The sequence below is a fragment of the Labrus bergylta genome, chromosome 24 (assembly GCF_963930695.1).
Source record: "Labrus bergylta chromosome 24, fLabBer1.1, whole genome shotgun sequence".
In the NCBI taxonomy this organism is placed as follows: Eukaryota; Metazoa; Chordata; class Actinopteri; order Labriformes; family Labridae; genus Labrus; species Labrus bergylta.
Genome location: NC_089218.1, coordinates 13,758,222 through 13,785,875, shown reverse-complemented (window position 1 = coordinate 13,785,875; position 27,654 = coordinate 13,758,222). Strand labels below are relative to the sequence as shown.

At 39.7% G+C, this 27,654-nt stretch overlaps 1 protein-coding gene across 2 annotated transcripts; it reads right to left on the bottom strand.

The window, feature by feature from the left end:
* Window positions 1-35: 35 nt before the first annotated feature.
* Window positions 36-26,816, bottom strand: LOC136178180 (neurofilament light polypeptide-like). Of its 2 annotated transcripts, none has more exons than XM_065952249.1 (6): window positions 25,391-26,816; window positions 2,219-2,272; window positions 1,827-1,894; window positions 1,489-1,616; window positions 1,269-1,348; window positions 36-603 (listed from the first exon to the last, which is right to left on the bottom strand). In XM_065952249.1, exons 1-2 carry the CDS (start codon window positions 25,836-25,838, stop codon window positions 2,268-2,270), a joined length of 453 nt encoding a protein of 150 aa, XP_065808321.1. In that variant the 5' UTR covers window positions 25,839-26,816; the 3' UTR covers window positions 36-603; window positions 1,269-1,348; window positions 1,489-1,616; window positions 1,827-1,894; window positions 2,219-2,267. The 2 variants fall into 2 exon arrangements, with proteins under 2 accessions (XP_065808321.1, XP_065808320.1); XM_065952248.1 differs by having other exon boundaries at window positions 55-603; window positions 2,226-2,272; window positions 25,391-26,807.
* Window positions 26,817-27,654: the final 838 nt, after the last annotated feature.

The window sequence follows — 27,654 nt, the reverse complement described above, 5'->3', positions numbered from 1 at the left end:
GGGAAATCTAATCAAAAAATTAAATTTTGATAACCTTATACACCAAAGGACAAAGATAAACAAAATGAACTTCCCATCAGCTCAAAATGTACAAGAAAACCCTCATTTTGGTAACAATTGTTAAAAAATACTAATACAACTCACTTTGTTCAGTTCACCTTTTTTATTCAAGTTTAAAACAGTCTATACAACTGGAATGGGTTTGTAGATCCAGTCATGTGTCTGTATTTTAATGGAAACACTGACAGTGTTTATTTTACAAAGGATTTAAAGAACCTTAAACTGTGTTATAAGGTAGTAGTTAAGGACATTATTAGAAATAACCAATACATTTAGACAAAATATGAGAAAATAACTTTTGTGGAATCAAAAGCAAATAAAGATCCAATGATTTAACATAATGAATCACACGTATCATGTGCTGAGGTAGATAAGGAACCTTGTAAAATGATTACCTTCAGATAAAAACCAACATTATGAAAATGTACATCATCCAACCTGGGGAGACCCACATCAGAAATGCTGTCAGGGTCGAACTGGATGGTACCAGTGGAGCTGTCAGTGACCACATGGGGTGTCTTCAAAGTTTGGCTCATGGTCCCACTGGACAAATAAAAGGAAAAAAAAAACATGGAGATAATCCCAGTAACAAGATTACAAGTCCTGCACAGTAGGCTCTTGCTCCTCACACAATTAAAAGCATCAGTAAATATGTTTCTGTCAGTCAAAACACTTGAATGTAAATATGCATGTTGGCAGTTACTGGCGGTCACACTTTTTTCTCTGTCTATGCTGGCTCTATAATACCTGTTGAATGTGAGCCACTGTAAGGGTGAAAGGACAAAAATCAAAGTCCTAATTCTGTTTTAAAATGTGACCTGAAGTTCGTTATTATTATGAGGCCTCTACAACTCAGACTTAGCCAAATCACATCAAAGATAATCATACCTCTGACTGCTGAAGCACCATTTTAGCTTCAGCCTAACTACGGGAAGATTTTCTTATGTTCAACAAGGATTGAAAATGTCTTACAGTTGGACTTGGCCTAATACAGTATGCCTTATGGTGTGGAAGAACAATAACAGTCCTTATACTTTCACTGTAATTAACACATGCGAGCCTTATATTTAGATAGAATATAGAAAAATCTAAACCCATCTCGTCTTCTATTAAAGTCTGTTAAATACAGGAAGTCACATTTTACTCTACAAAAACAGTTTACACCAGTCATTGATATTGACATTTTCATAATTGCACTGAGTACATACCTCGCAGGAGATCTTGAAGATCCCCTTGCAGGTACAATGGGAGGGTATGAAGAGCCAGAGTGCTTCTTGTGTACATCATGCTGTTCCGAGGCCAAAAAAGAAATTCCTTTTTAAATTGTCATTATGACCATAAATGATCATTATTAACCTTAGCTGCGGGTTAAAATTATTATTCTTCTGTATGTAATTTATCTACAGCTTATAAATCCTCCTGCAGCACCTGTCTCTCATGTCGCTGAGGCCTTCTGCCTGTATGCTGTTGCAGTGTGTGTCGGTCCAGCTGGCTGTAGAATGTGTTGTGAAGGTTCATATTTGTGATGCAATGGAACTCAGCAAACACCTGCAGACCTACAGAACCATAAAAGTATAATGATGAACACTTTTTTTAACTGTAACACTGAAAATAGATTATTTGTAGTTTTACTTAATATTCAGTTTGATCCAAGGGAAATAGATTAAATTAGCAATATGACATAATTTAGATTATTCCAGTTCATCATAATCAAATGCTTGTGTTTATTTTACTTTAACAACAAGTTAACTCAACATCATACTCACCAATACAAAGGTTGATATGCAGTGAGTAAGGTGACTGGGGGATGATGAAATGCCTTCAGCAGCTCTCCCTTAATGGGCACAAATGATATGAAAACAAGCTAAGATTAGTTAAAAATAATGACCCTGTGAAAAACTGCTTGCACTATATCCTTGGAACAATTTTATAATGTTCTGTTGAACAAAGACATGTATGTTTGTAAGGCAGTACAGTTCATCACACCACAAACTACGGTTTCAACAAACAACCCTCACCCATATGAAACTTTTTGTCACCACAGTAGAACATGTCCCTCATGTTATAAGGGTCATTAAGGATTATCACTGTACTGCTGGGGCAGACAGAAGGCTGTGAGTTCACATGTAATAATATATAAAGTTTAGAAATGGCTTACTTCTTACCTGATGTCTTTAAAGCTTGAAGTTCAGTGCTCTTCCTCCACTTCAACCTGATGGGAAAGATCAGTCACATACGATATGAATACAAACCAGGATCACTCATTAAACAAACATATTTTAGTGAGTCACACTACTATGTATGATTAGAAATTATAATGAGTAATTATTTGGTGTATTGTTTTAATGTGTATCAGATCAAAGAAGGTGAAGAGAGACAGGCTGAGAGCAGCGAGAGACAGGTTTCAGATGAGCAGGTAGGAATGGTATGCTCTGACAAGGCACAATTTAAATATAAAAAGTCAAAAAAAGCAACATCGACATGATATCCTTATCATTATTTCCTGTCATGTTCACAAAACACTCCCCTGTGGTTTCTGACAATAAATAGAATCCAATGAATTTCTCATGAAGAATGATCAACATATCTGAGACACCCTGTAAAAAGCTGGGACAGGACAAGCCAACTTGAGTAATAATTATATATATAAAATTATATTATACACACAAATATGTCACTGAAAACGCAATTACTATTTTTTTTGCTGTACAATGTGTATGTGTGTATCAGGTGGAAGTAGCAGCAAAAGCAGCAATGTCTTTTATTCATATTTGTTGTTCACAATGTTTTCTGTACTGCTTTGGCAACATAGATTGTTGATCTGTCATACCAATCTCTCTCTCTCTCTCTGGCAGTGTGTTTTATGGGTGATAGACGTAAGGGATACTTATTCCAATTTATAACTGCGGAAGAAGAAACCTACAATGTAACATTTAATGGCTTGGAGTACAAGGTACTGAGGTACGACAGTGTAAGCTTTGCCAGCATGGGGTCTTTACTTCACCACCTTTGTGACCAGACCCGTTGCTGCGATGCAAGAGCTCTGCAGGGACATAATAGTTCGGAACACGAAGGCTTCGGAGGTGGATCAGGACAAGTCAATTCCGAGACATCTCAAACGGTATATCAATGACAGACGTAAGGCCATGTAAACCTGCAGCAATGGCACTTTTCCGTGTAGAATATATTGAACAATGGCGTCACCCTAAAACCTTTCAGATGCTTTTACTGTATACTTCTGGAGAAACAATAAACGTTCTACTCAAATTGCAGAGGTGCAGATGATAGACCACAAATGCGAAGTGTGTGGAGTCAGGTACATACTGATGGACATGGACACGTTTCCGGGTGTTCTATCCAATCCTCCGAACAGACACGCATCGTTTTTCATATGCTCGCCCTGTACTATCACGCGGGGGCGATGAAATACAAGCTGATGGTTTCTCACACGGTCATGGACAATGACAACACCCTGAACATGTTCAGACTTTGAGGTTCAGACTTTGAAGTTCAGACTTTGAAGTGCAGACAGAGATTTTTTTTTGTATGGTATTTACAGATCTCATGACTCATGGGACTCACTCACCCTAGCCTTGATTAACCGAGTTAGTTATTTTTTCTTCTGTTTTTTTTGTTTTGTTTTTGTCATCAGTATCTTCTACAATGGACGACCGGGACGGTGTGCTCAAGTGGAAAACCATCGCGGCAGCTCTCTCACTTGTCCGCTTCAGACATCAGAGCCCTGTTCTTCCCGTGCTGACCGTGATGCATCTGCTGGCAAAGAACCTGCGTCCTCTAGTAGTCTCTCTCGCCGAGCGCGCGATACCAGGCAGGGCTCTGACCCACAACGTGTACAACAGAGCCCTGTTGAGTAGCATGCTCAATGAGCGGGACCTGCCCTTGTGCGCCAACGGACGCCTGTGTAAGGGTATGCTGGTGAATGTTTTCACCAAAAGTATACAGTAAAAAGTCTCAGGGTCACAGGCAGAGACATGAGGAAGAGGAATCCCTTGAAAGATCTTTGTCACCTGTCTCAGTTTTTCCAAAATAAAATCATCAAAATGAATAAAATATCAAAGCACCACAATGTAATTTGAGTGTAATGTACTCATATCTTTCTCTAAAACTATACAGTAAAAGCATCTGAAAAGTCTCAGGGTGACGCCATTGTTCAATATATTCTACACGGAAAAGTGCCATTGCTGCATGTTTACATGGCGTGACGTCTGTTATTTATATACCGTTTGAGATGTCTCGGAATTGTCCTGATCCACCTCCGCAGCCTCCGTGTTCCTAACTAGTATGTCCCTGCAGAGCTCTTGCATCGCAGGAATGGGTCTGGTCACAAAGGTGATCTTTTTAACAGTGGTCATGTGGTGAAGTTAAGGTCCCATGTTGGAGAAGCTTACACTGTTGTACTTCTGAAATTTGTACCCCAAGCCATTAAACATCACCATGAAGCTTCTGTCTTTCGTGGTTACAAATTGAAAAAGGTATCCCCTAAGTCCTTCACCCATAAAACACACTGCCGCGACTGGAGTGCCTGAATCCGCTGAAGTGCCTGAATCGTAGCGGTGCCCTTTCATCTTTCTTAGATCCTCTACGATATCAATGGTGTCCCACTCGGAACAGCGAGTTAAAAGTCCCCACCATCCACCTTTCAGTGACCGTATCATCTTGCGCATTTCCTGCACTACACACGTGACAGAACACCCATTTTGATCAACATGTATCTCTGGCGGTTTAGAGATCAAGTGCCCGTCTGGGATTTTATCAATCAGGCTTTCCGTCATTTCAACAAGATCTCCATATCGCCGACGTATCACCTTGGTGGAGTGGTAATAGCCGTGTTTGATGAGCATAAACCAGCTCTTTATGCCTACTGTACCTACTTCCCTCATGGGTGGACTGTGATCAATTGGGTATGGGCTTTTAAAACGCCCCCCCCTCAAGGCCACCACCCCCGTGTCAAGAAGTGTCAGAAATACACGTGTAACCATTATCCCTCACGCTGCCCTCTGGGTCATTTTGGTCATGGTGACTCCCCGCAGCCTCCCGGGGGTCATTGTGACCCGCTTTCAAGCCTCGCACGCATGCACGCACGGGCCTATGTGGTTAGGCTGGACTTTTTCTCCAAACAGCCCCGGTGGTGGTTTAGATGGACTACTACTACCTGGGGTTTGTTGTGTCTCTGTGTTTTTCTGTCTTTGTGTCTGTGTCTCTATTGTTGTGTTTTGTCTGTCTGTGTTTTAATGTCTGTGTTGTTGTGTTATTGTGTCTTTTTATTGTGTGTGTCGTTGTGATGTGTCTCTGTGTTGTTGTGTCTCTGTGTCATTGTGTTGTGTTGTTGTGTCTTTTTGTCTGTGTCTTTGTGTTTCTGTGTTGTTCTGTCTCTGTGTCGTTGTGATGTTGTTGTGTCTCTGTGTTGTTGTGTCTTTGTGTCTGTGTCATGGGGATGTTGTTGTGTCTCTATGTTGTTGTTGTGTCTTTTTGTTGTGTCTGTGTTGTTGTGTCTTTGTGTCTCTACGTCGTTGTGTTGTGTCTCTGTGTTGTTGTGTCTTTGTGTCTCTGTATTGTTTTGTCTTTGTGTCTCTGTGTCTCTGTGTTGTTGTGTCTTCGTGTTGTGTCACTGTGTTGTTGTGTCTTTGTGTTGTGTCTCTGTGTTGTTGTGTCCCTGTGTGTTTGTGTTGTGTCTCTGTGTCGCTGTGTTGCTGTGTCTTTGTGTTGTTGTGTTTCTGTGTTGTTGTGTCGTATCTCTGTGTCGTTTTGTTGTTTTTTTGTGACTCTGTTGTTGTGTCGTTGTGTCGTTGTGTCTTTGTGTTGTTGTATCATTGTGTTTTTGTGTCTGTGTCTCTGTGTCATTGTGTTGTGTCTTTTTGTTGTGTCTCTGTGTCGTTGTGTTGTGTCTTTCTTTTGTTGTGTTGTATATCTGTGTTGTGTTGTTGTGTCTGTGTCTCTGTGTCGTTGTGTCTTCATGTCTCTGTGTTGTTGTGTCTTCGTGTCTCTGTGTCGTTGTGTCTTTGTGCCTTGCGTTTCTGTGTTGTTGTGTCTTTGTGTCTCTGTGTCGTTGTGTTGTTGTGTCTTCGTGTCTTCGTGTCTTTGTGTCTCTGTGTTGTTGTGTCTGTGTCGCTGTGCTTTTGTGATGTTGTTGTGTCTTTGTGTTGAGTCTTTTTGTCTCTGTAATGTTGTTGTGTCTTTTTGTTGTGTCTCTGTGTCGTTGTGTCTTTTTGTCTCCGTGTTGTTGTGTCTCTGTGTCGTTGTGTTGTGATGTTGTGTCTCTGTGTTGTTGTGTCTTTGTGTTGTTGTGTCTCTGTGTCGTTGTGTTGTGATGTTGTTGTGTCTCTGTGTTGTTGTGTCTTTGTGTTGTTGTGATGTTGTTGTGTCTTTGTGTCGTTGTGCTTTTCTGTCTTTGTGTCTCTGTGTCGTTGTAATGTTGTTGTGTCTCTGTGTCGTTGTGTCTCTGTGTTGTGTCTTTGTGTCTTTATGTGTCTGTGTTTTTGTGTCTCTGTGTCGTTGTGTTGTTGTTGTGTCTTTGTGTCTCTGTGTCGTTGTGTTTTTGTGATGGTGTTGTGTATTTTTGTTGTGTCTCTGTGTTGTTGTGTCTTTATGTCGTTGTGTCTTTGTGTCTCTGTGTTGTTGTCTTTGAGTTGTTGTGTTGTTGTGTCTTTTTGTTGTGTCTTTGTGTCACTGTGTTGTTGTGTCATTTTTGTCTGTGTTGTTGTGTCTTTGTGTCTCTGTATTGTTGTGTCTTTGTGTCTCTGTGTTGTTGTGTTGTGCCTTTGTGTCTCTTTGTTGTTTTGTTGTGTCGTTGTGTCTTTTTGTTGTGTCTCTGTCCTTGTGTCTCTGTGTTGTTGTGTCATTGCGTTGTTGTGTCTTTCTGTCTCTGTGTTGTTGTGTGTTTTTGTCTTTGTGTTGTTGTGTCTATGTGTCATTGTATTGTTGTTGTGTCTTTTTGTTGTGTCTCTGTGTTGTTGTGTTGCTGTTTCTCAGTGTCGTTGTGTTGAGTCTTTGTGTCTTTGTGTTTTTGTGTTGTGTATTTGTGTATTTTTGTCTTTGTGTTGTTGTGTCTGTGTTGTTGTGTCTTTGTGTTGTTGTGTTGTTGTGTCTTTGTGTCGTTGTGTTGTTGTGATGTTGTTGTGTCACTGTCGTTGTGTCTTTTGTTGTGTCTCTGTATTGTTGTTGTGTCTGTGTTGTTGTGTTGTTGTGATGTTGTTGTAAATCTGTGTTGTTGTGTTGTTGTGATGTTGTTGCGTCTCTGTGTTGTTGTGTCTTTGTGTTGTTGTGATGTTGTTGTGTCTTTGTGTCGTTGTGCTTTTCTGTCTTTGTGTCTTTGTGTTGTTGTGATTTTGTGTCTCTGTGTCGTTGTGTCTTTGTGTCTCTGTGTTGTTGTGTTTTTGTGATGGTGTTGTGTTGTGTATTTTTGTTGTGTCTCTGTGTTGTTGTGTTGTGTCTCTTTGTTGTGTCTTTGTGTCGTTGTGTTGTTGTGTCTTTCTGTCTTTCTGTCTCTGTGTCTTTGTATTGTTGTGTCTTTGTGTCACTGTGTTGTTGTGTCTTTTTTGTCTCTGTGTTGTTGTGTCTTTGTGTCTCTGTATTGTTGTGTCTTTATGTCGTTGTGTCTTTGTGTATCTGTGTTGTTGTGTTGTGTCTTTGTGTCTCTTTGTTGTTTTGTTGTGTCTTTGTGTTGTTGTGTCTCTGTCTTTGTGTCTCTGTGTTGTTGTGTCATTGCGTTGTTGTGTCTTTCTGTCTTTGTGTTGTTGTGTGTTTTTGTCTTTGTGTCTGTGTTGTTGTGTCTATGTGTCGTTGTGTTGTTGTTGTGTCTCTGTGTTGTTGTGTCTTTGTTTCTCAGTGTTGTTGTGTTGAGTCTTTGTGTCTTTGTGTTGTTGTGTCTTTGTTTTGTTGTGTAATTGTGTTTTTGTGTTGTGTATTTTTGTCTTTGTGTTGTTGTGTCTTTGTGTCGTTGTGTTGTTGTGTCTTTTGTTGTGTCTCTATTGTTGTTGTGTCTCTGTGTTGTTGTGTCTCTGTGTCGTTGTGTTGTGATGTTGTTGTGTCTCTGTGTTGTTGTGTCTTTGTGTTGTTGTGATGTTGTCGTGTCTTTGTGTCGTTGTGCTTTTCTGTCTTTGTGTCTCTGTGTCGTTGTGTTGTTGTAATGTTGTTGTAATGTTGTTGTGTCTCTGTGTCGTTGTGTCTTTGTGTCTTTATGTGTCTGTGTTTTTGTGTTTTTGTGTCTCTGTGTCGTTGTGTTGTTGTTGTGTCTTTGTGTCTCTGTGTTGTTGTGTCACTGTGTCGTTGTGTTTTTGTGATGGTGTTGTGTATTTTTGTTGTGTCTCTGTGTTGTTGTGTCTTTATGTCGTTGTGTCGTTGTGTCTCTGTGTCGTGTTGTTGTAATGTTGTTGTGTCTTTGTGTCTCTGTGTTGTTGTGTCACTGTGTCGTTGTGTTTTTGTGATGGTGTTGTGTTGTGTATTTTTGTTGTGTCTCTGTGTTTCTGTGTCTTTGTGTTGTTGTGTTGTTGTGTTGTTATGTCTTTGTGTCTCTGTGTTGTTGTGTCTTTGTGTTGTTGTGATGTTGTTGTGTCTTTGTGTCGTTGTGCTTTTCTGTCTTTGTGTTGTTGTGATGTTTTTGTGTCTTTGTGTCGTTGTGCTTTTCTGTCTTTGTGTCTTTGTGTTGTTGTGTCTTTGTGTCTGTGTTTTTGTGTCTCTGTGTCTCTGTGTCGTTGTGTCTTTGTGTCTCTGTGTTGTTGTGTCACTGTGTCGTTGTGTTTTTGTGATGGTGTTGTGTTGTGTATTTTTGTTGTGTCTGTGTTGTTGTGTTGTGTCTTTGTGTCTCTTTGTTGTGTCTTTGTGTCGTTGCGTTGTTGTGTCTTTCTGTCTCTGTGTCTTTGTATTGTTGTGTCTTTGTGTCAGTGTGTTGTTGTGTCTTTTTTGTCTCTGTTGTTGTGTCTTTGTGTCTCTGTATTGTTGTGTCTTTATGTCGTTGTGTCTTTGTGTCTCTGTGTTGTTGTGTTGTGTCTTTGTGTCTCTTTGTTGTTTTGTTGTGTCTTTGTGTTTTTGTGTCTCTGTCTTTGTGTCTCTGTGTTGTTGTGTCATTGTGTTGTTGTGTCTTTCTGTCTTTGTGTTGTTGTGTGTTTTTGTCTTTGTGTCTGTGTTGTTGTGTCGTTGTGTCTCTGTGTTGTTGTGTCTTTGTTTCTCAGTGTCGTTGTGTTGAGTCTTTGTGTCTTTGTGTTGTTGTGTCTTTGTTTTGTTGTGTAATTGTGTTTTGTGTTGTGTATTTGTGTATTTTTGTCTTTGTGTTGTTATGTCTGAATTGTTATGTCTTTGTGTCGTTGTGTTGTTTCTTTTTTGTGTCTCTATTGTTGTTGTGTCTCTGTGTTGTTGTGTTGTTGTGATGTTGTTGTGTCTCTGTGTTGTTGTGTCTCTGTGTCGTTGTGTTGTTGTGTCTCTGTCTTTGTGTCTCTGTGTTGTTGTGTCTTTGTGTTGTTGTGTCTTTCTGTCTTTGTGTTGTTGTGTGTTTTTGTGTTTGTGTCTGTGTTGTTGTGTCTACGTGTCGTTGTGCTGTTGTTGTGTCTCTGTGTTGTTGTGTCTTTGTTTCTCAGTGTCGTTGTGTTGAGTCTTTGTGTCTTTGTGTTGTTGTGTCTTTGTTTTGTTGTGTAATTGTGTTTTTGTGTTGTGTATTTGTGTGTTTTTCTCTTTGTTTTGTTGTGTCTGTGTTGTTGTGTCTTTGTGTCGTTGTGTTGTTGTGTCTTTTGTTGTGTCTCTATTGTTGTTGTGTCTCTGTGTTGTTGTGTTGTTGTGGTGTCTCTGTGTTGTTGTGTCTCTGTTTTGTTGTTGTGTTGTGATGTTGTTGTGTCTCTGTGTTGTTGTGTCTTTGTGTTGTTGTGATGTTGTTGTGTCTTTGTGTCGTTGTGCTTTTCTGTCTTTGTGTCTCTGTGTTGTTGTGTTGTTGTAATGTTGTTGTTATGTTGTTGTGTCTTTGTGTCTTTATGTGTCTGTGTTTTTGTGTTTTTGTGTCTCTGTGTCGTTGTGTTGTTGTTGTGTCTTTGTGTCTCTGTGTTGTTGTGTCACTGTGTCGTTGTGTTTTTGTGATGGTGTTGTGTATTTTTGTTGTGTTGTTGTGTCTTTATGTCGTTGTGTCTCTGTGTTGTTGTGTTGTTGTTGTAATGTTGTTGTGTCTTTGTGTCTCTGTGTTGTTGTGTCACTGTGTCGTTGTGTTTTTGTGATGGTGTTGTGTTGTGTATTTTTGTTGTTTCTCTGTGTTTCTGTGTCTTTGTGTTGTTGTGTTGTTGTGTCTTTGTGTCTCTGTGTTGTTGTGTCTTTGTGTTGTTGTGTTGTTGTGTCTTTTTGTTGTGTCTTTGTGTCACTGTGTTGTCGTCTTTTTTGTCTCTGTGTTGTTGTGTCTTTGTGTCTCTGTATTGTTGTGTCTTTATGTCGTTGTGTCTTTGTGTCTCTGTGTTGTTGTGTTGTGTCTCTTTGTTGTTTTGTTGTGTCTCTGTCTTTGTGTCTCTGTGTTGTTGTGTCATTGCGTTGTTGTGTCTTTCTGTCTCTGTGTTGTTGTGTGTTTTTGTCTATGTGTCATTGTATTGTTGTTGTGTCTTTTTGTTGTGTCTCTGTGTTGTTGTGTTGTTGTGTCTTTGTTTCTCAGGGTCGTTGTGTTGAGTCTTTGTGTCTTTGTGTTGTTGTGTTTTTGTGTTGTGTATTTGTGTATTATTGTCTTTGTGTTGTTGTGTCTTTGTGTCGTTGTGTTGCTGTGATGTTGTTGTGTCACTGTCGTTGTGTCTTTTGTTGTGTCTCTGTATTGTTGTTGTGTCTGTGTTGTTGTGATGTTGTTGTGTCTCTGTGTTGTTGTGTTGTTGTGATGTTGTTGCGTCTCTGTGTTGTTGTGTCTTTGTGTTGTTGTGATGTTGTTGTGTCTTTGTGTCGTTGTGCTTTTCTGTCTTTGTGTCTTTGTGTTGTTGTGTCTTTGTGTCTGTGTTTTTGTGTCTCTGTGTCTCTGTGTCGTTGTGTCTTTGTGTCTCTGTGTTGTTGTGTCACTGTGTCGTTGTGTTTTTGTGATGGTGTTGTGTTGTGTATTTTTGTTGTGTCTGTGTTGTTGTGTTGTGTCTTTGTGTCTCTTTGTTGTGTCTTTGTGTCGTTGCGTTGTTGTGTCTTCCTGTCTCTGTGTCTTTGTATTGTTGTGTCTTTGTGTCACTGTGTTGTTGTGTCTTTTTTGTCTCTGTTGTTGTGTCTTTGTGTCTCTGTATTGTTGTGTCTTTATGTCGTTGTGTCTGTGTCTCTTTGTTGTTTTGTTGTGTCTTTGTGTTGTTGTGTCTCTGTCTTTGTGTCTCTGTGTTGTTGTGTCATCGTGTTGTTGTGTCTTTCTGTCTTTGTGTTGTTGTGTGTTTTTGTCTTTGTGTCTGTGTTGTTGTGTCTTTGTTTTGTTGTGTAATTGTGTTTTGTGTTGTGTATTTGTGTATTTTTGTCTGTGTGTTGTTGTGTCTGAATTGTTGTGTCTTTGTGTCGTTGTGTTGTTTCTTTTGTTGTGTCTCTATTGTTGTTGTGTCTCTGTGTTGTTGTGTTGTTGTGATGTTGTTGTGTCTCTGTGTTGTTGTGTCTCTGTGTCGTTGTGTTGTTGTGATGTTGTTGTGTCTCTGTGTTGTTGTGTCTTTGTGTTGTTGTGATGTTGTTGTGTCTTTGTGTCGTTGTGCTTTTCTGTCTTTGCGTCTCTGTGTTGTTGTTGTGTCTTTGTGTCTTTGTGTGTCTGTGTTGTTGTGTCTCTGTGTCGTTGTGATGTTGTTGTGTCTCTGTGTTGTGTCTCTGTGTCGTTGTGTTGTGTCTTTGTGTTGTTGTGTCTTTTTGTTGTGTCTCTGTGTTGTTGTTTTGTCATTGTGTCTTTGTTTCTGTTATTTTGTTGTGTCTTTGTGTCATTGTGTTGTTGTGTCTTTTTGCCTCTGTCTTGTTGTTGTGTCTTTTTGTTGTGTCTTTGTGTCTCTGTGTTGTTGTGTCTTTGTGTCTTTGTGTCTCTGTGTCGTTGTGTTTTGTCTCTGTGTTGTTGTGTCTTTGTGTTGTTGTGTCTTTTTGTTGTGTCTCTGTTGTTTTTTTTGTCATTGTGTTTTTGTTTCTGTTATTTTATTGTGTCTTTGTGTCATTGTGTTGTTGTGTCTTTTTGCCTCTGTCTTGTTGTTGTGTCTTTTTGTTGTGTATTTGTGTCTCTGTGTTGTTGTGTCTGTGTCTCTGTATTGTTGTGTCTGTGTGTCTCTGTGTTGTTGTGATGTTGTTGTGTCTCTGTCGTTGTGTCTTTTTGTTGTGTCTCTGTCATTGTGTCTTTTTGTTGTGTCTTTGTGTCTCTGTATTGTTGTGATGTTGTTGTGTCTTTGTGTTGTTGTGTCATTGTGTTTTTGTGTCGTTGTATTGTGTCTTTTTGCTGTGTCTGTGTTGTTGTGTCTTTATGTATTTTTGTCTTTGTTTTGTTGTGTCTTTGTGTCTCTGTCGTTGTGTTGTGTCTCTGTGTGGTTGTGTTGTGTATTTTTGTTGTGTCTCTGTGTCATTTTGATGTTGTTGTGTCTCTTTGCTGTTGTGTCTTTGTGTCTCTGTGTTGTTGTGTCTTTGTGTTGTTGTGATGTTGTGTCTTTGTGTCTCTGTCGTTGTGTCTTTGTGTGTCTGTTTTTTTGTTTTTCTGTGTCGTTGTGTTGTTGTTGTGTCTATGTGTTGTTGTGTATTTTTATTGTGTCTCTGTGTGGTTGTGTCTTTGTGTCTCTGTGTTTTTGTGTCTTTGTGTCTCTCTGTTGTTGTGTCTTTGTATTGTTGTGTCTCTGTGTTGTTGTGTCTTTTTGTTGTGTCTCTATGTTGTTGTGTCTTTGTGTCTCTGTGTTGTTGTTGTGTATTTGTGTCTCTGTGTTGTTGTGTCTCTGTATTGTTGTGTCTTTGTGTCTCTGTGTTGTTGTGTCTCAGTGTTGTTCTGATGTTGTTGTGTCTTTGTGTCGTTGTCTCTGTGTCGTTTTGTTGTGTCTTTGTGTCTCTGCGTTGTTGTGTCTTTGTGTTGTTGTGTCTTTGTGTCTGTGTCGTTGTTGTGTCATTGTGTCTCTGTGTCGTGTCTTTGTGTTGTTGTGTGTTATTGTCTCTGTGTTGTTGTGTCTTTGTGTTGTTGTGTCGTTGTGTTGTTTTGTTGTGTTGTTGTGTCTTTGTCTCTTTGTCTCTTTGTGTCATTGTGTCTTTCAGTCTCTGTATTGTTGTGTCTGTGTATTGTTGTGTCTTTGTGTTTCTGTGTTGTTGTGTCTTTGTGTCGTTGTGTTGTGTCTTTTTGTTGTGTGTCTGTGTTGTTGTGTCTTTGTGTCTCTGAGTTGTTTTGTCATTGTGTTGTTGTGTCTTTGTGTCTCTGTATTGTTGTGTCTCTGTATTGTTGTGTCTTTGTGTTGTTGTGTCTTTGTGTCTCTGTGTTGTTGTGTCCATGTGTCGTTGTGTTGTTTTGTCTGTGTTGTTGTGTCTTTGTGTCTCTGTATTGTTGTGTCTCTGTGTTGTTGTGTTGTTGTGTCTGTGTTGTTGTGTCTTTCTTTCTCAGTGTCGTTGTGTTGAGTCTTTGTGTCTTTGTGTTGTTGTGTCTTTGTTTTGTTGTTTAATTGTGTTTTTGTGTTGTGTATTTGTGTATTTTTGTCATTGTGTTGTTGTGTCTGTGTTGTTGTGTCTTTGTGTTGTTGTGTCTGTGTTGTTGTGTCTTATTGTTGTTGTGTCTCTGTGTTGTTGTGATGTTGTTGTGTTGTTGTGATGTTGTTGTGTCTTTGTGTCGTTGTGCTTTTCTGTCTTTGTGTCTCTGTGTTGTTGTGTTGTGTCTTTGTGTTGTTGTGTCTGTGTCGTTGTGTTGTGTCTCTGTGTTGTTGTGTCTTTGTGTTGTTTTGTTGTGTCTTTGTGTTGTTGTGTCTTTTTGTTGTGTCTCTGTGTTGTTGTTTTGTCATTGTGTCTTTGTTTCTGTTATTTTGTTGTGTCTTTGTGTCATTGTGGTGTTGTGTCTTTTTGCCTCTGTCTTGTTGTTGTGTCTTTTTGTTGTGTCTTTGTGTCTCTGTGTTGTTGTGTTGTGTCTTTGTGTGTCTGTGTTGTGTCTGTGTCGTTGTGATGTTGTTGTGTCTCTGTGTCGTTTTGTCGTGTCTTTGTGTTGTTGTGTCTCTGTGTCGTTGTGTTGTGTCTCTGTGTTGTTGTGTCTTTGTGTCTGTGTCGTTGTTGTGTCATTGTGTCTCTGTGTCGTGTCTTTGTGTTGTTGTGTGTTATTGTCTCTGTGTTGTTGTGTCTTTGTGTTGTTGTGTCGTTGTGTTGTTTTGTTGTGTTGTTGTGTCTTTGTCTCTTTGTCTCTTTGTGTCATTGTGTCTTTCAGTCTCTGTATTGTTGTGTCTGTGTATTGTTGTGTCTTTGTGTTTCTGTGTTGTTGTGTCTTTGTGTCGTTGTGTTGTGTCTTTTTGTTGTGTGTCTGTGTTGTTGTGTCTTTGTGTCTCTGAGTTGTTTTGTCATTGTGTTGTTGTGTCTTTGTGTCTCTGTATTGTTGTGTCTCTGTATTGTTGTGTCTTTGTGTTGTTGTGTCTTTGTGTCTCTGTGTTGTTGTGTCCATGTGTCGTTGTGTTGTTGTTGTGTCTCTGTGTTGTTGTGTTGTTGTGTCTGTGTTGTTGTGTCTTTCTTTCTCAGTGTCGTTGTGTTGAGTCTTTGTGTCTTTGTGTTGTTGTGTCTTTGTTTTGTTGTTTAATTGTGTTTTTGTGTTGTGTATTTGTGTATTTGTGTCATTGTGTTGTTGTGTCTGTGTTGTTGTGTCTTTGTGTTGTTGTGTCTGTGTTGTTGTGTCTTATTGTTGTTGTGTCTCTGTGTTGTTGTGATGTTGTTGTGTTGTTGTGATGTTGTTGTGTCTTTGTGTCGTTGTGCTTTTCTGTCTTTGTGTCTCTGTGTTGTTGTGTTGTGTCTTTGTGTTGTTGTGTCTGTGTCGTTGTGTTGTGTCTCTGTGTTGTTGTGTCTTTGTGTTGTTTTGTTGTGTCTTTGTGTTGTTGTGTCTTTTTGTTGTGTCTCTGTGTTGTTGTTTTGTCATTGTTTCTCTGTTATTTTGTTGTGTCTTTGTGTCATTGTGTTGTTGTGTCTTTTTGCCTCTGTCTTGTTGTTGTGTCTTTTTGTTGTGTATTTGTGTCTCTGTGTTGTTGTGTCTGTGTCTCTGTATTGTTGTGTCTGTGTGTTGTTGTGTCTTTGTGTCTCTGTGTTGTTGTGATGTTGTTGTGTCTCTGTCGTTGTGTCTTTTTGTTGTGTCTCTGTGTTGTTGTGATGTTGTTGTGTCTTTGTGTTGTTGTGTCATTGTGTTTTTGTGTCGTTGTATTGTGTCTTTTTGTTGTGTCTGTGTTATTGTGTATTTTTGTCTTTGTGTTTTTGTGTCTTTGTGTCTCTGTCGTTGTGTAGTATATTTTTGTTGTGTCTCTGTGTGGTTGTGTTGTGTATTTTTGTTGTGTCTCTGTGTTGTTATGTCTCAGTGTTGTTCTGATGTTGTTGTGTCTTTGTGTCGTTGTCTCTGTGTCGTTTTGTTGTGTCTTTGTGTCTCTGCGTTGTTGTGTCTTTGTGTCTTTATGTCTGTGTCGTTGTTGTGTCATTGTGTCTCTGTGTCGTGTCTTTGTGTTGTTGTCTCTCTGTGTTGTTGTGTGTTATTGTCTCTGTGTTGTTGTGTCTTTGTGTTGTTGTGTCGTTGTGTTGTTTTGTTGTGTTGTTGTGTCTTTGTCTCTTTGTCTCTTTGTGTCGTTGTGTCTTTCAGTCTCTGTATTGTTGTGTCTGTGTATTGTTGTGTCTTTGTGTTTCTGTGTTGTTGTGTCTTTGTGTCGTTGTGTTGTGTCTTTTTGTTGTGTGTCTGTGTTGTTGTGTCTTTGTGTCTCTGAGTTGTTTTGTCATTGTGTTGTTGTGTCTTTGTGTCTCTGTATTGTTGTGTCTCTGTATTGTTGTGTCTTTGTGTTGTTGTGTCTTTGTGTCTCTGTGTTGTTGTGTCTATGTGTCGTTGTGTTGTTGTTGTGTCTCTGTGTTGTTGTGTTGTTGTGTCTGTGTTGTTGTGTCTTTGTTTCTCAGTGTCGTTGTGTTGAGTCTTTGTGTCTTTGTGTTGTTGTGTCTTTGTTTTGTTGTTTAATTGTGTTTTTGTGTTGTGTATTTGTGTATTTTTGTCATTGTGTTGTTGTGTCTGTGTTGTTGTGTCTTTGTGTTGTTGTGTCTGTGTTGTTGTGTCTTATTGTTGTTGTGTCTGTGTTGTTGTGATGTTGTTGTGTTGTTGTGATGTTGTTGTGTCTTTGTGTCATTGTGCTTTTCTGTCTTTGTGTCTCTGTGTTGTTGTGTTGTTGTGTCTGTGTCGTTGTGTTGTGTCTCTGTGTTGTTGTGTCTTTGTGTTGTTTTGTTGTGTCTTTGTGTTGTTGTGTCTTTTTGTTGTGTCTCTGTGTTGTTGTTTTGTCATTGTGTCTTTGTTTCTGTTATTTTGTTGTGTCTTTGTGTCATTGTGGTGTTGTGTCTTTTTGCCTCTGTCTTGTTGTTGTGTCTTTTTGTTGTGTCTTTGTGTCTCTGTGTTGTTGTGTTGTGTCTTTGTGTGTCTGTGTTGTGTCTGTGTCGTTGTGATGTTGTTGTGTCTCTGTGTCGTTTTGTTGTGTCTTTGTGTTGTTGTGTCTCTGTGTCGTTGTGTTGTGTCTCTGTGTTGTTGTGTCTTTGTGTTGTTTTGATGTGTCTTTGTGTTGTTGTGTCTTTTTGTTGTGTCTCTGTTGTTGTTTTGTCATCGTGTCTTTGTTTCTCTGTTATTTTGTTGTGTCTTTGTGTCATTGTGTTGTTGTGTCTTTTTGCCTCTGTCTTGTTGTTGTGTCTTTTTGTTGTGTATTTGTGTCTCTGTGTTGTTGTGTCTGTGTCTCTGTATTGTTGTGTCTGTGTGTTGTTGTGTCTTTGTGTCTCTGTGTTGTTGTGATGTTGTTGTGTCTCTGTCGTTGTGTCTTTTTGTTGTGTCTCTGTGTTGTGTGATGTTGTTGTGTCTTTGTGTTGTTGTGTCATTGTGTTTTTGTGTCGTTGTATTGTGTCTTTTTGTTGTGTCTGTGTTATTGTGTCTTTGTGTATTTTTGTCTTTGTGTTGTTGTGTCTTTGTGTCTCTGTCGTTGTGTTGTATATTTTTGTTGTGTCTCTGTGTGGTTGTGTTGTGTATTTTTGTTGTGTCTCTGAGTCGTTTTGATGTTGTTGTGTCTCTGTGCTGTTGTGTTGTTGTTGTGTCTTTGTGTCTCTGTGTTGTTGTGATGTTGTTGTGTCTTTGTGTCTCTGTCGTTGTGTCTTTGTGTGTCTGTTTTTTTGTTTTTCTGTGTCGTTGTGTTGTTGTTGTTGTGTCTTTGTGTTGTTGTGAATTTTTATTGTGTCTCTGTGTGGTTGTGTCTTTGTGTCTCTGTGTTGTTGTGTCTTTGTGTCTTTGTATTGTTGTGTCTCTGTGTGGTTGTGTCTTTGTGTCTCTGTGTCGTTGTGTCTTTGTGTTGTTGTGTGTTTCTGTCTTTGTGTGTTTGTGTCTTTGTGTCTCTCTGTTGTTGTGTCTTTGTATTGTTGTGTCTCTGTGTTGTTGTGTTGTTGTGATGTTGTTGTGTCTCTGTCGTTGTGTCTTTTTGTTGTGTCTCTGTGTTGTTGTGTCTTTGTGTCTCTGTATTGTTGTGTCTCTGTGTTGTTGTGTCTCTGTGTTGTTGTGTCTTTGTGTCTTTGTGTCTGTGTATTGTTGTGTCTCTGTGTTGTTGTGTCTATGTGTCTCTGTGTCGTTGTGTTGTGTTGTGTCTTTTTGTTGTTTCTCTGTGTTTTTGTGTCTTTGTGTTGTTGTGTCTCTGTGTTGTTTTGTCTTTGAGTCATTGTGTCTTTGTGTCTTTGTGTTGTTGTGTCTTTGTGTCTTTGTGTCTTTGTATTGTTGTGTCTCTGTGTTGTTGTGTCTTTGTGTCTCTGTGTTGTTGTGTCTTTGTGTCATTAGGTCTTTGTGTCTCTGTGTCTCTGTGTTGTTGTGTTGCTGTTGTGTCTCTGTGTTGTCGTGTCTTTGTGTCTCTGTCTTGTTGTGTCTTTGTGTCTCTGTGTTTTTGTGTATTTGCGTTGTTGTGTCTTTGTGTCTCTGTGTCATTGTGTTTTTGTGTCATTGAGTCTCTGTGTCTCTGTGTTGGTGTGTTGCTGTGATGTTGTTGTGTCTCTTTGTTTTGTTGTTGTGTCTGTGTTTGTGTCTCTGTGTTTTTCTGTCTGTGTTGTTGTGTCTTATTGTCTCTGTTTTGTTGTTGTGTCTTTGTGTTGTTGTGTCTTTGTGTCTCTCTGTTGTTGTGTTTGTCTGTCTTTGTGAGTTATTGTCTCTGTGTTGTTATATTGTTGTGTCTCTGTGTCTCTGTGTTGTTGTGTCCTTGTGTCTCTGTGTCGTTGGGTTGTTTTCTTGTGTCTTTGTGTTGTGGTGTATTGGTGTGTCTGTGTTGTTGTGTCTTTTTGTTGTGTCTGAGTTGTTGTGTCTTTGTGTGTCTTTTTGTTGTGTCTGTGTTTTTCTGTCTTTGTGTCTGTGTCGTTGTGTTGTGTCTTTGTGTCTCTGTGTTGTTGTGTCTTTGTGTGTCTGTGTCGTTGTGTCTCTGTATCTTTATGTCTCTGTGTTGTTGTGTCGTTGTGTCTCTGTATTGTTGTGTCTTTATGTCTCTGTGTCGTTGTGTTGTGTTGTTGTGTCTTTGTGTCTCTGTATTGTTGTGTCTTTATGTCTCTGTGTCGTGTCTTGTGTTGTTGTGTCTTTGTGTTGTTGTGTCTCTGTGTTGTTTGGTTGTTGAGTCTCTGTGTCCTTGGGTTGTTGTGTTGTGTCGTTGTTTTGTTGTGTTTGGTTGTTGTGTCTGTGTTGTTGTGTTGTTGTTTCCTTGTGTCCCTGTTTTGTGTCTCTGTGTTGTTGTGTTGCTGTGTCTCTGTGTCTTCGTGTTGTGTTTCTGTGTCGTATCTCTGTGTCGTTTTGTTGTGTCTTTGTGTTGTTGTGTCTCTGTGTTGTGTTGTTGTGTCTCTGTCTTGTTGTGTCTTTGTGTCTCTGTGTTCTTGTGTCTTTGCGTTGTTGTGTCTTTGTGTCTCTGTGTTGTTGGGTCTCTGTGTTGTTGTGTTTTTGTGTCATTGTGTCATTGTGTCTTTGTGTCTCTGTGTCTTATTGTCTGTTTTGTTGTTGTGTCTTTGCGTCTCTGTGTTGTTGTGTCTCTTTGTCTCTGTGTTGCTGTGATGTTGTTGTGTCTCTGTGTTGTTGTGTCTTTTGTTGTGTCTCTGTGTCGTTGTGTTGTGTCTTTGTGTTGTTGTGTCTTTGTGTCTCTCTGTTGTTGTGCTTTTCTGTCTTATTGTCTCTGTGTTGTTGTGTCTCTGTGTTGTGTTGTTGTGTCTTTGTGTCTCAGTGTTTTTCTGTCTTTGTGTTGTTGTGTCTTATTGTCTGTGTGTTGTTGTTGTGTCTCTGTGTTGTTGTGTTGTGTCTTTGTGTTGTTGTGTCTTTGTGTTGTTTTGTCTTATTGTCTCTGTTGTTGTTGTTGTGTCTGTGTTGTGTTGTTGTGTCTTTGTGTCTCAGTGTTTTTCTGTCTTTGTGTTGTTGTGTCTTATTGTCTGTGTGTTGTTGTTGTGTCTTTTTGTTGTGTCTCTGTGTCGTTGTGTTGTGTCTTTGTGTTGTTGTGTCTTTGTGTTTTTCTGTCTTTGTGTTGTTGTGTCTTATTGTCTCTGTGTTGTTGTGTCCTTGTGTCTCTGTGTCATGGGTTGCTTTCTTGTGTCTTTGTGTTGTGGTGTCTGTGTCGTTGTGTCTCTGTATTGTTGTGTCATTGTGTTGTGTCTTTTTGTCTGTGTGTCTCTGTGTTGTGGTGTCTTTGTGTGTCTGTGTCGTTGTTTTCCTGTGTCCCTGTGTTGTGTCTCTGTGTTGTTGTGTTGCTGTGTCTCTGTGTCTTTGTGTTGTTTGGTTGTTGAGTTTCTGTGTCGTATCTTTGTGTCGTTTTGTTGTGTCTTTGTGTCTCTGTGTCGTTGTGTATCTGTTGTGTTGCTGTGATGTTGTTGTGTCTTTGTGTCTCTGTGTCTCTGTGTCTTTAGGTCTGTGTTGTTGTGTCTTATTGCCTCTGTGTTGTTGTGTTGTTGTGACTCTGTGTCGTTGTGTTGTATTGTTGAGTCTGTGTTGTTGTGTCTTTAAGTCTCTGTGTCGTTGTGTCTTTCTGTCTGTGTTGTTGTGTCTTATTGTCTCTGTGTTGTTGTTGTGTCTTGTTGTTGTGTCTCTGTGTCTTTGTGTTGTATTGTTGAGTCTGTGTTGTTGTGTCTTTATGTCTCTGTGTCTCTGTGTTTTTGTTGTGTCTTTGTGTTGTTGTTTCATTGTGTCTCTGTGTCTCTGTTTTTGTTGTGTCTCTGTGTTGTTTGGTTGTTGAGTCTCTGTGTCGTTGGGTTGTTGTGTCGATGTGTTGTGTCATTGTTTTGTTGTGTTTGGTTGTTGTGTCTGTATCGTTGTTTCCCTGTGTCCCTGTGTTGTGTCTCTGTGTCGTTGTGTTGCTGTGTCTCTGTGTCTTTGTGTTGTTGTGTTGTTTGGTTGTTGAGTTTCTGTGTCGTTGGGTTGTTGTGTCGATGTGTTGTGTCATTGTTTGGTTGTTGTGTCTGTGTCGTTGTTTCCCTGTGTTCCTGTGTTGTGTCTCTGTGTCTTTGTGTTGTTGTGTTGTTTGGTTGTTGAGTTTCTGTGCCGTATCTCTGTGTCGTTTTGTTGTGTCTTTGTGTCTCTGTGTTGTGTATATGTTGTGTTGCTGTGATGTTGTTGTGTCTTTGTGTTGTTGTGTTGTGTCTTTGTGTCTCCGTGTTGTTTTGTTGTTTCTTTGTGTCGTTGTGTTGTTGTGTCTTTTTGTCTCTGTCTTGTTGTTGTGTCTTTTTGTTGTGTCTCTGTGTCGCTGTGTTGTGTCTTTGTGTCTGTGTTGTTTCTTTGTGTCGTTGTCTTTTTGTCTCTGTATTGTTGTTGTGTCTCTGTTTTGTGTCTTTGTGTTGTTGTGTCTTTTTGTCGTGTCTCTGTGTTGTTGTGTCTTTGTGTCTGTGTTGTTGTTGTGTCTTTTTGTTGTGTCTCTGTGTTGTTGTGTCTTTGTGTTGTGTTGTATCTTTGTGTTGTGTTATTGTGTCTCTGTGTTGTTGTGTCTTTGTGTTGTGTCTGTGTTCTTTGGTTGTTTTGTCTCTGTGTCTTTGTGTTGTTGTGTTGTTTAGTTGTTGTGTCTCTGTGTCGTTGTGTTGTGTTGTTGTGTTCTTGAGGACTAACAGAGTCTTGACTCTGTGACTGAAGCTGTTTATTTGTCCAATAGGAGCAGTGTTGTTTGGTTGTTGTGTCTTTGTGTTGTATGTGTTGTTTTGTCTTTGTGTTGTGCCTCTGTGTTGTTGTGTCTTTATGTTGTGTTGTTGTGTCTGTGTCTTTGTGTTGTGTTGTTGTGTCTGTGTCGTTGTGTCTTTGTGTTGTTGTGTCTTTGTGTTGTTGTGTTGTTTGGTTGTTGTGTTGTTGTGTCTCTGTGTTGTTGTGTCTGTGTCGTTGTGTTCTGTCTTTGTGTTGTTGTGTCTTTTTGTTGTTGTGTTGTTTGGTTGTTGTGTCTTTGTGTCGCTTTTCGTGCAAAAGCCAAAATTATATTTATTACATTGTGATTTTTTTGAACACTCATTCCCACTACATTTCCTCAACATTTCTCTTATTTTTCCCCAAAAATAAACCAATTCCCCACACGTAACAAAGAAATGTGCTAAATCCTCATCCATACTTTCACATACACAACACTTTCTTTCATACCTCTCCTTATGGATCTAATGCAGGACGATGCAGGTGAAGAGCCTCCTGTGCCTCAGTTTGAAATCTAAATCAAATATTGCATGCGGTGTGCGGAAAGTTAATGTTCTTTCATATCATGTTGCTTGTTATGTCCAGGTATGTGTCTGTCCATTTAACTTTGGATGTGGGTTTCTGTATTCTATGTGTGATTGCGCATCTTCAAATTTTTGTAGTGACATCTGTAATGTTGTGTTTCTTCTCCCCTAGGCACAGGGAGATCCCCACCGCAGCGTCCTGCATCACTCCCTCCTTCTCTTTGATTAATTTTTCCCATTCACTCGACAAAGATAATTTTACATTTTCAAACACTCTCTCAATCACATCCTTTCTACACACACACATCCTTTATTTTTTAACCCCCTCAACACCATTTGTAAATCAAAATCCCCCCCACAGTTCAATAAATCCCTTATTCTAATATATCCCGCTTTCGACATAGCCTCACACTTAATTACCCTCTCCCCATTTTTAAAATATGAGCTTGAGAGGAAGGGCAGCCGTAGCACTGACCCTCTCATTCCGCACTCCGGTACTTTCCAGGATGAAACCTGATACCACGCATTGAGTACTTCCTGGAAAAACCGTGGCAAGTGTTTAAATGAATCCGGGTCATTGATCTGGTACAGGTTGTCCTCGTAAAGTCCAAAACTGCACAGATGTTGTTTGAAGTGGTTTTTCCAAACTACGCTCCAGTTCTGGTCTATAAATTTGCCTATCAATTTGAGTCTTAGTGCTACTTTTTTTGTAAGTAAATCAATAAAAGCTATCCCCCCCTGATCTTTAGCCCCTATTATTGTTTTGTGAGCTATACGCGCTGCTTTGTTTTTCCAAATAAAGTCCGTAATGGTCTTTGAAATCTCCTTAAAAGGCCCAGTCCGGAAGCGTACAAGTACTCAGCGCATTATTCACTTTGGACAACACGAGGGCATTTGTTACGGCTACCCTTCCTCTCAGCAATAGAACCCTCGCTCTCCACAAATTCAATGTTTTCTTAATTTTACCCACCACCTCTTTCCATGTTACATCATCACATTCATTCTCATTTTTCCCCACATTCACTCCCAACACTTTTCTTCTCTTACACACCGTCTTAAATCCCCACCTATTAACATAATTTGATTCCTTGCCTAGTAACATAATTTCTGACTTATTTTCGTTTACTTTTGCCCCAGATGCTCTTTCATAAGTTTGTACATGTTTTAATATCAATTCTATATCATCCTCTCCTTTTACCATTATATTCACGTCATCTGCATACTGAATTATTTTTACATTTTCCTGACCTATACCTTTTATGTTTACGTCTTCCGATATCAGCGCTGCCAGCGGCTTTGCCACCAAGCTGTACAGCAGTGCTGACATCGGACACCCCTGTCTTACTGATCTTGATATTTTAAAAGAATCATTTAAATCCCCGTTACATTTTATCTTACTTTCTGCTCCTGTATACAACACATTTATCCACTCTCTCATTCTCTCCCCGAACCCAAACTTCTCCAACACCTTCCCCAAAAACCCATGATCTACTCTGTCAAAAGCTTTATTTAAATCAATCCCTAACCATATTCCCCACTCCCCTTCCATGTCCCTGACCGTCTGTTTTATTGAAATTATTGAGTCTGCTATGTCCCTGTTTGATATGCTGTATGATTGTGTTTGTTCTATGATAGTTCCTATTACCTCCCTGATTCTATTGGCTATTGTTTTTGCTATGATTTTGTAGTCTGTGTTTAGTAAGCTAATTGGTCTGTAGTTGTCCAGATTTTTATTGTCCCCCTTGTTTTTGTAAAAAATAGTAACCACCCCCTCCCCCAAACTTTTCGGTATACATTTTACTTTTTCAATATATTTACTTAATTTACTCAATAAAGGCACTAACTGCTCTTTGAAAGCTTGATACAATTCTGCAGTTAGGCCGTCGCTACCAGGACTTTTGTTTTTGTTTAAACCTTCTAAAGCACTTTTAATTTCTCCATCTGTAAACTCACATTCACACCACATTTTATCATCATCACTTAGTTTTTTTTTTAAGGCACCCAAAGCTCTGTTCACACTCACACCATCACACTCCTGTCTAGAGAACAGACATTCATAATAACATTTGACTTTTTTTTATATTTCATTTTTTATCAGTCACACTTTTACCTGCTACATTCACTAATTCGTTTATTTCTGTTCTTTTTTGCTTTTGTTTCTCTAGACCCCCCAAAAAAACGCTGTACTCCTCTCCCCTTCATACATATATTGTATTTTGCTCCTAATAGCTGCGCCCCTACATTTTTTAAGTTCAGTCGCTTTTAACTGCTCTTTTATATGTATGTACAACACATACATTATCTGCGCTGTCGAGCAATATTATTTCCTCACTTAGTTGTTTAATTCTCTTCCATTCTATTTTCTCTCCACTTTTTCTCTTTACTATAATTGATACACTTTTTTTTGATTCTGACTTTTACCCCATCCCACCACACATTCATATATTCACTCTCACTCCACTCATATCCCACATCATTCAAAAATCTTTTCATACTTTTCACAAACATTCCATCATCCAACAAACTGCCATTAAAACACCATATCCCTCCTTTTCATACATTAGTTTCTTTTCTAAACGTGATTACCATCCCAGCGTGATCGCTCCACATATTAGTTTTATATTCTACATCTTTAATCCACCTCACCACCTCACATGTCACCAAAGAAAAATCTATTCTAGATTATTTTAATCTATTTAGTACAATTTGTCTTCTAGAAAAGACCCTCTCCCATGGATGTAACAATCTCCAAATATCTATGCACTGTTTGGTCATTATTAGATCTTTTAGTGCCCCCCTGCTCACATCCCCCTTAAACACATTATTTTTAGACACATCAGTGGGTGTCATCGCCACATTAAAGTCACCAATTATCACACAATTTCCTCCCCACCATTTGCTTATTTCAATGAAAAAAGTTTTCCTTTCTTTTTCTTCATTCTGTGCGTATATATTTATGATTCTTAAATTTTTCGTTTTATACACAGTCTATTATTATTACTCTCCCCTCTTCGTCTCCGTAAACCAAATTAACCCCCGTTACCCGACCCGTTTTAACTAGAACCGTTTTAACAAACTCTCGCCCTCGGCGTACCATTAAAACTAAAAATATGGCCCACAAAGTCTTTTTTTATGTCTTCTACCAGGGAATCATCCCACCTGGTCTCCTGCAAGCACAAAATGTCATTTTGCAAGGAAAAAATTTAATGTCTCTTCTTTGTTTCGCAGTCTGTTAGTGTTAATAGAAAATAAGTTTAAGGCTTTATCATAAAAGTAAAAAACAAACAAAAAAAAAACGATTTACAGGGGTTACTTCCAGTCATTATTTGTCCTTACTTTTCAATTTTTTTGCCAACTTTTTCCGTTGACCAAGACTCAGTCTTTTTTGCACACTCGCCAGTTCACCAACATCCATTTCATTGTCCGTCTCATTTGGACTGGTTCTTTTAACCGTGTTGTTTGACACGATTTTTCTCCCTCCCGCCTGTCCAAACACCCTCTCAGGCATCTCCCTCCCCTCTGCGCTCATGCTTACCCCCGGGTCCTCTGCCTCGTCCGTTCTGTCTCCTTCTTTCGCTCTCTCGCTCGTTTTCCGCTGCTTCTGTTGTCCTCCTCCTCCAGCCTGCTCGGGCGTCTCCAGCTCGCACTCTCGACACCTGCTCTCCTCCGCTCTCTCCGCTCTGCTCCATTTCTCCTTCGCTGTTCTCGTCCTCTCCGGTCTCCTCCCTGCTTTTTCTGGTCTCCTCCTTCTCCTCCTCCGCCTCGTTCCTGTTCTCCTCTTCGTTTTCGCACTCACTTTCTCTTTTTTTACAGTTCGTGCATTTTGTGAGGTTTGCGCTGCACTCTCGCGCAAAGTGTCCCTGCACCCCACATTTGTGACACATAAACTCCAGACACTCTCGCAGGATGTGTCCCGGCTGAATGTACATCCTGCAAACTTTCTGTTGTCGATCATGTATTACTCTGAAAAATTCACTCCCCATCACCGTGTTGAACTTCGTGGAGTAAGGGAGTGACTTTACCTGGTCATTAAATCTGACCCGGACAAACCTCGCTTCGTCAGCTATCGTTGTTCCTGGCCACAATCTTTTTTTTTAATCGGTGATGTCGGGTTCACTCCCCAGCCCGTCAGCTTCCAAACTGTTTCTTCGTCCGTGACATAAGCCGGCAGGTTTAAAAAAGACACCACCAGCTCATCATTGTTGAGTTCTCTCGCCACGACTCTGGTCTTGCCGATCTTAAATCCGTCTAGCAGCCTTTCCTTTCCTTTAATGTTGCTCACCGTTACCTCCAATTTTCCAGGTCCCAAGGTTCTGCAAGCCAACAGGCCCCCACAGATCATTTTTATATTGTTCATTACATGGTTTAGAGGCACCTTGTCCCCCACCATTTCAATGTTCAGTGTTAGTTTTTTTTCGGGAAGACACTTTTGCCTCTCCTTTCTCCGCTCTCTCTCAACCTCTCACATTCTCCGCACCAATCAGTCTTTGATCAGCCGCAGCTGGAGCAATCAGCCCGCCGCTCCTCTCTCTTCCTCTCGCTCCGTCGTCCATACCGTTCCCTGTTTCATTTGCCGTGTTTGTCTCTCCTCTTTGTTGTCCGTTATCTTTTCCTTTTTCCTTCTCTCCGGTCCGTGGACCTGTCGTCGTTGTATTCCGTCCTGTGCGTTTGCTAGCGAAATGCTAGCAAACATTCACAAAACAAAAAATCTTAACAAAAATGTGGCAAAAAACAGGTAAAAAGGCAAAAAAGAAAAACGATCCCCCTAACAGTCAGTGACTGCTGGGGGACATTCACTCACAATCTGAGGTCTTTAAACAAAACTAAGGAAAATACAAAAAACGAAATCCAAATCTCCTACTCTCCTCTCATATGTCTGATTTCCTCCGACTCCATGCTGTCTCTGCCAACAAAAGGGGCGTGTTCAGGGTGGTATGGCCGTAAACCATTATTGTGTGCAGAAAGGGGCCTTTTAAAGATCTCGTGCCCTCGGCCATAATGTGGGGGAGCAAATGTTCCCCCAGATTATTGATTCTGGCTGAATTTTTGGACATGTGAATATGTCTCTATATGATGAAAAAAAAGCATATGATGAAAAAAATAAAAAAGATTACAGCACCTGGTATTCCCAGGCGGTCTCCCATCCAAGTACTAACCAGACCAGACCCGACCCTGCAAATGCAAATGCTCCCCCACATTATTGATTCTGGCTGAATTTTTGGACATGTGAATATGTCTCTATATGATGAAAAAAAAAGCATATGATGAAAAAAATGAAAAAGCTTACAGCACCTGGTATTCCCAGGCGGTCTCCCATCCAAGTACTAACCAGGCCCGACCCTGCTTAGCTTCCGAGATCGGGCATGTTTTTTTTTTTTTTTTTAATCTTTTATTATCAAAAGTACAAAAACATTTATATTATTTACATATCACTTACAAGAAATACTATCACAATACATACACCATATAAATCAAACCTCCCCTCTGAAACAAGCGATTGTCGAACAAAATCAAAATAAAGCAAAAAAAATCAAACCTCCAATGATTCCCAAAACTCATCAAAACTCTCTTGAGTTCCTCCCCCAAAGTAAACAACCCCCGAAAACAAACCACAAAACAAACAAAATCCCCGTAAAAACTCTCACAATCCTCTGAAAACCAAAAGCCCTCAAATCAAACCACCCATTTCTAACCATGACCAAAGAAAAGCCCTTACAAAAACAAAATAAATTATACATCCCACACAATTCCCTCTTCATTTACCCCACACACATTCGCCCCTTCCACAAACATTCTCAC

Excerpts from the sequence above, each read along its gene's own strand:
- LOC136178180 (XM_065952249.1), bottom strand. The coding sequence starts at position 25,838 with ATGGGGAGTGAATTTTTCAGAGTAATACATGATCGACAACAGAAAGTT.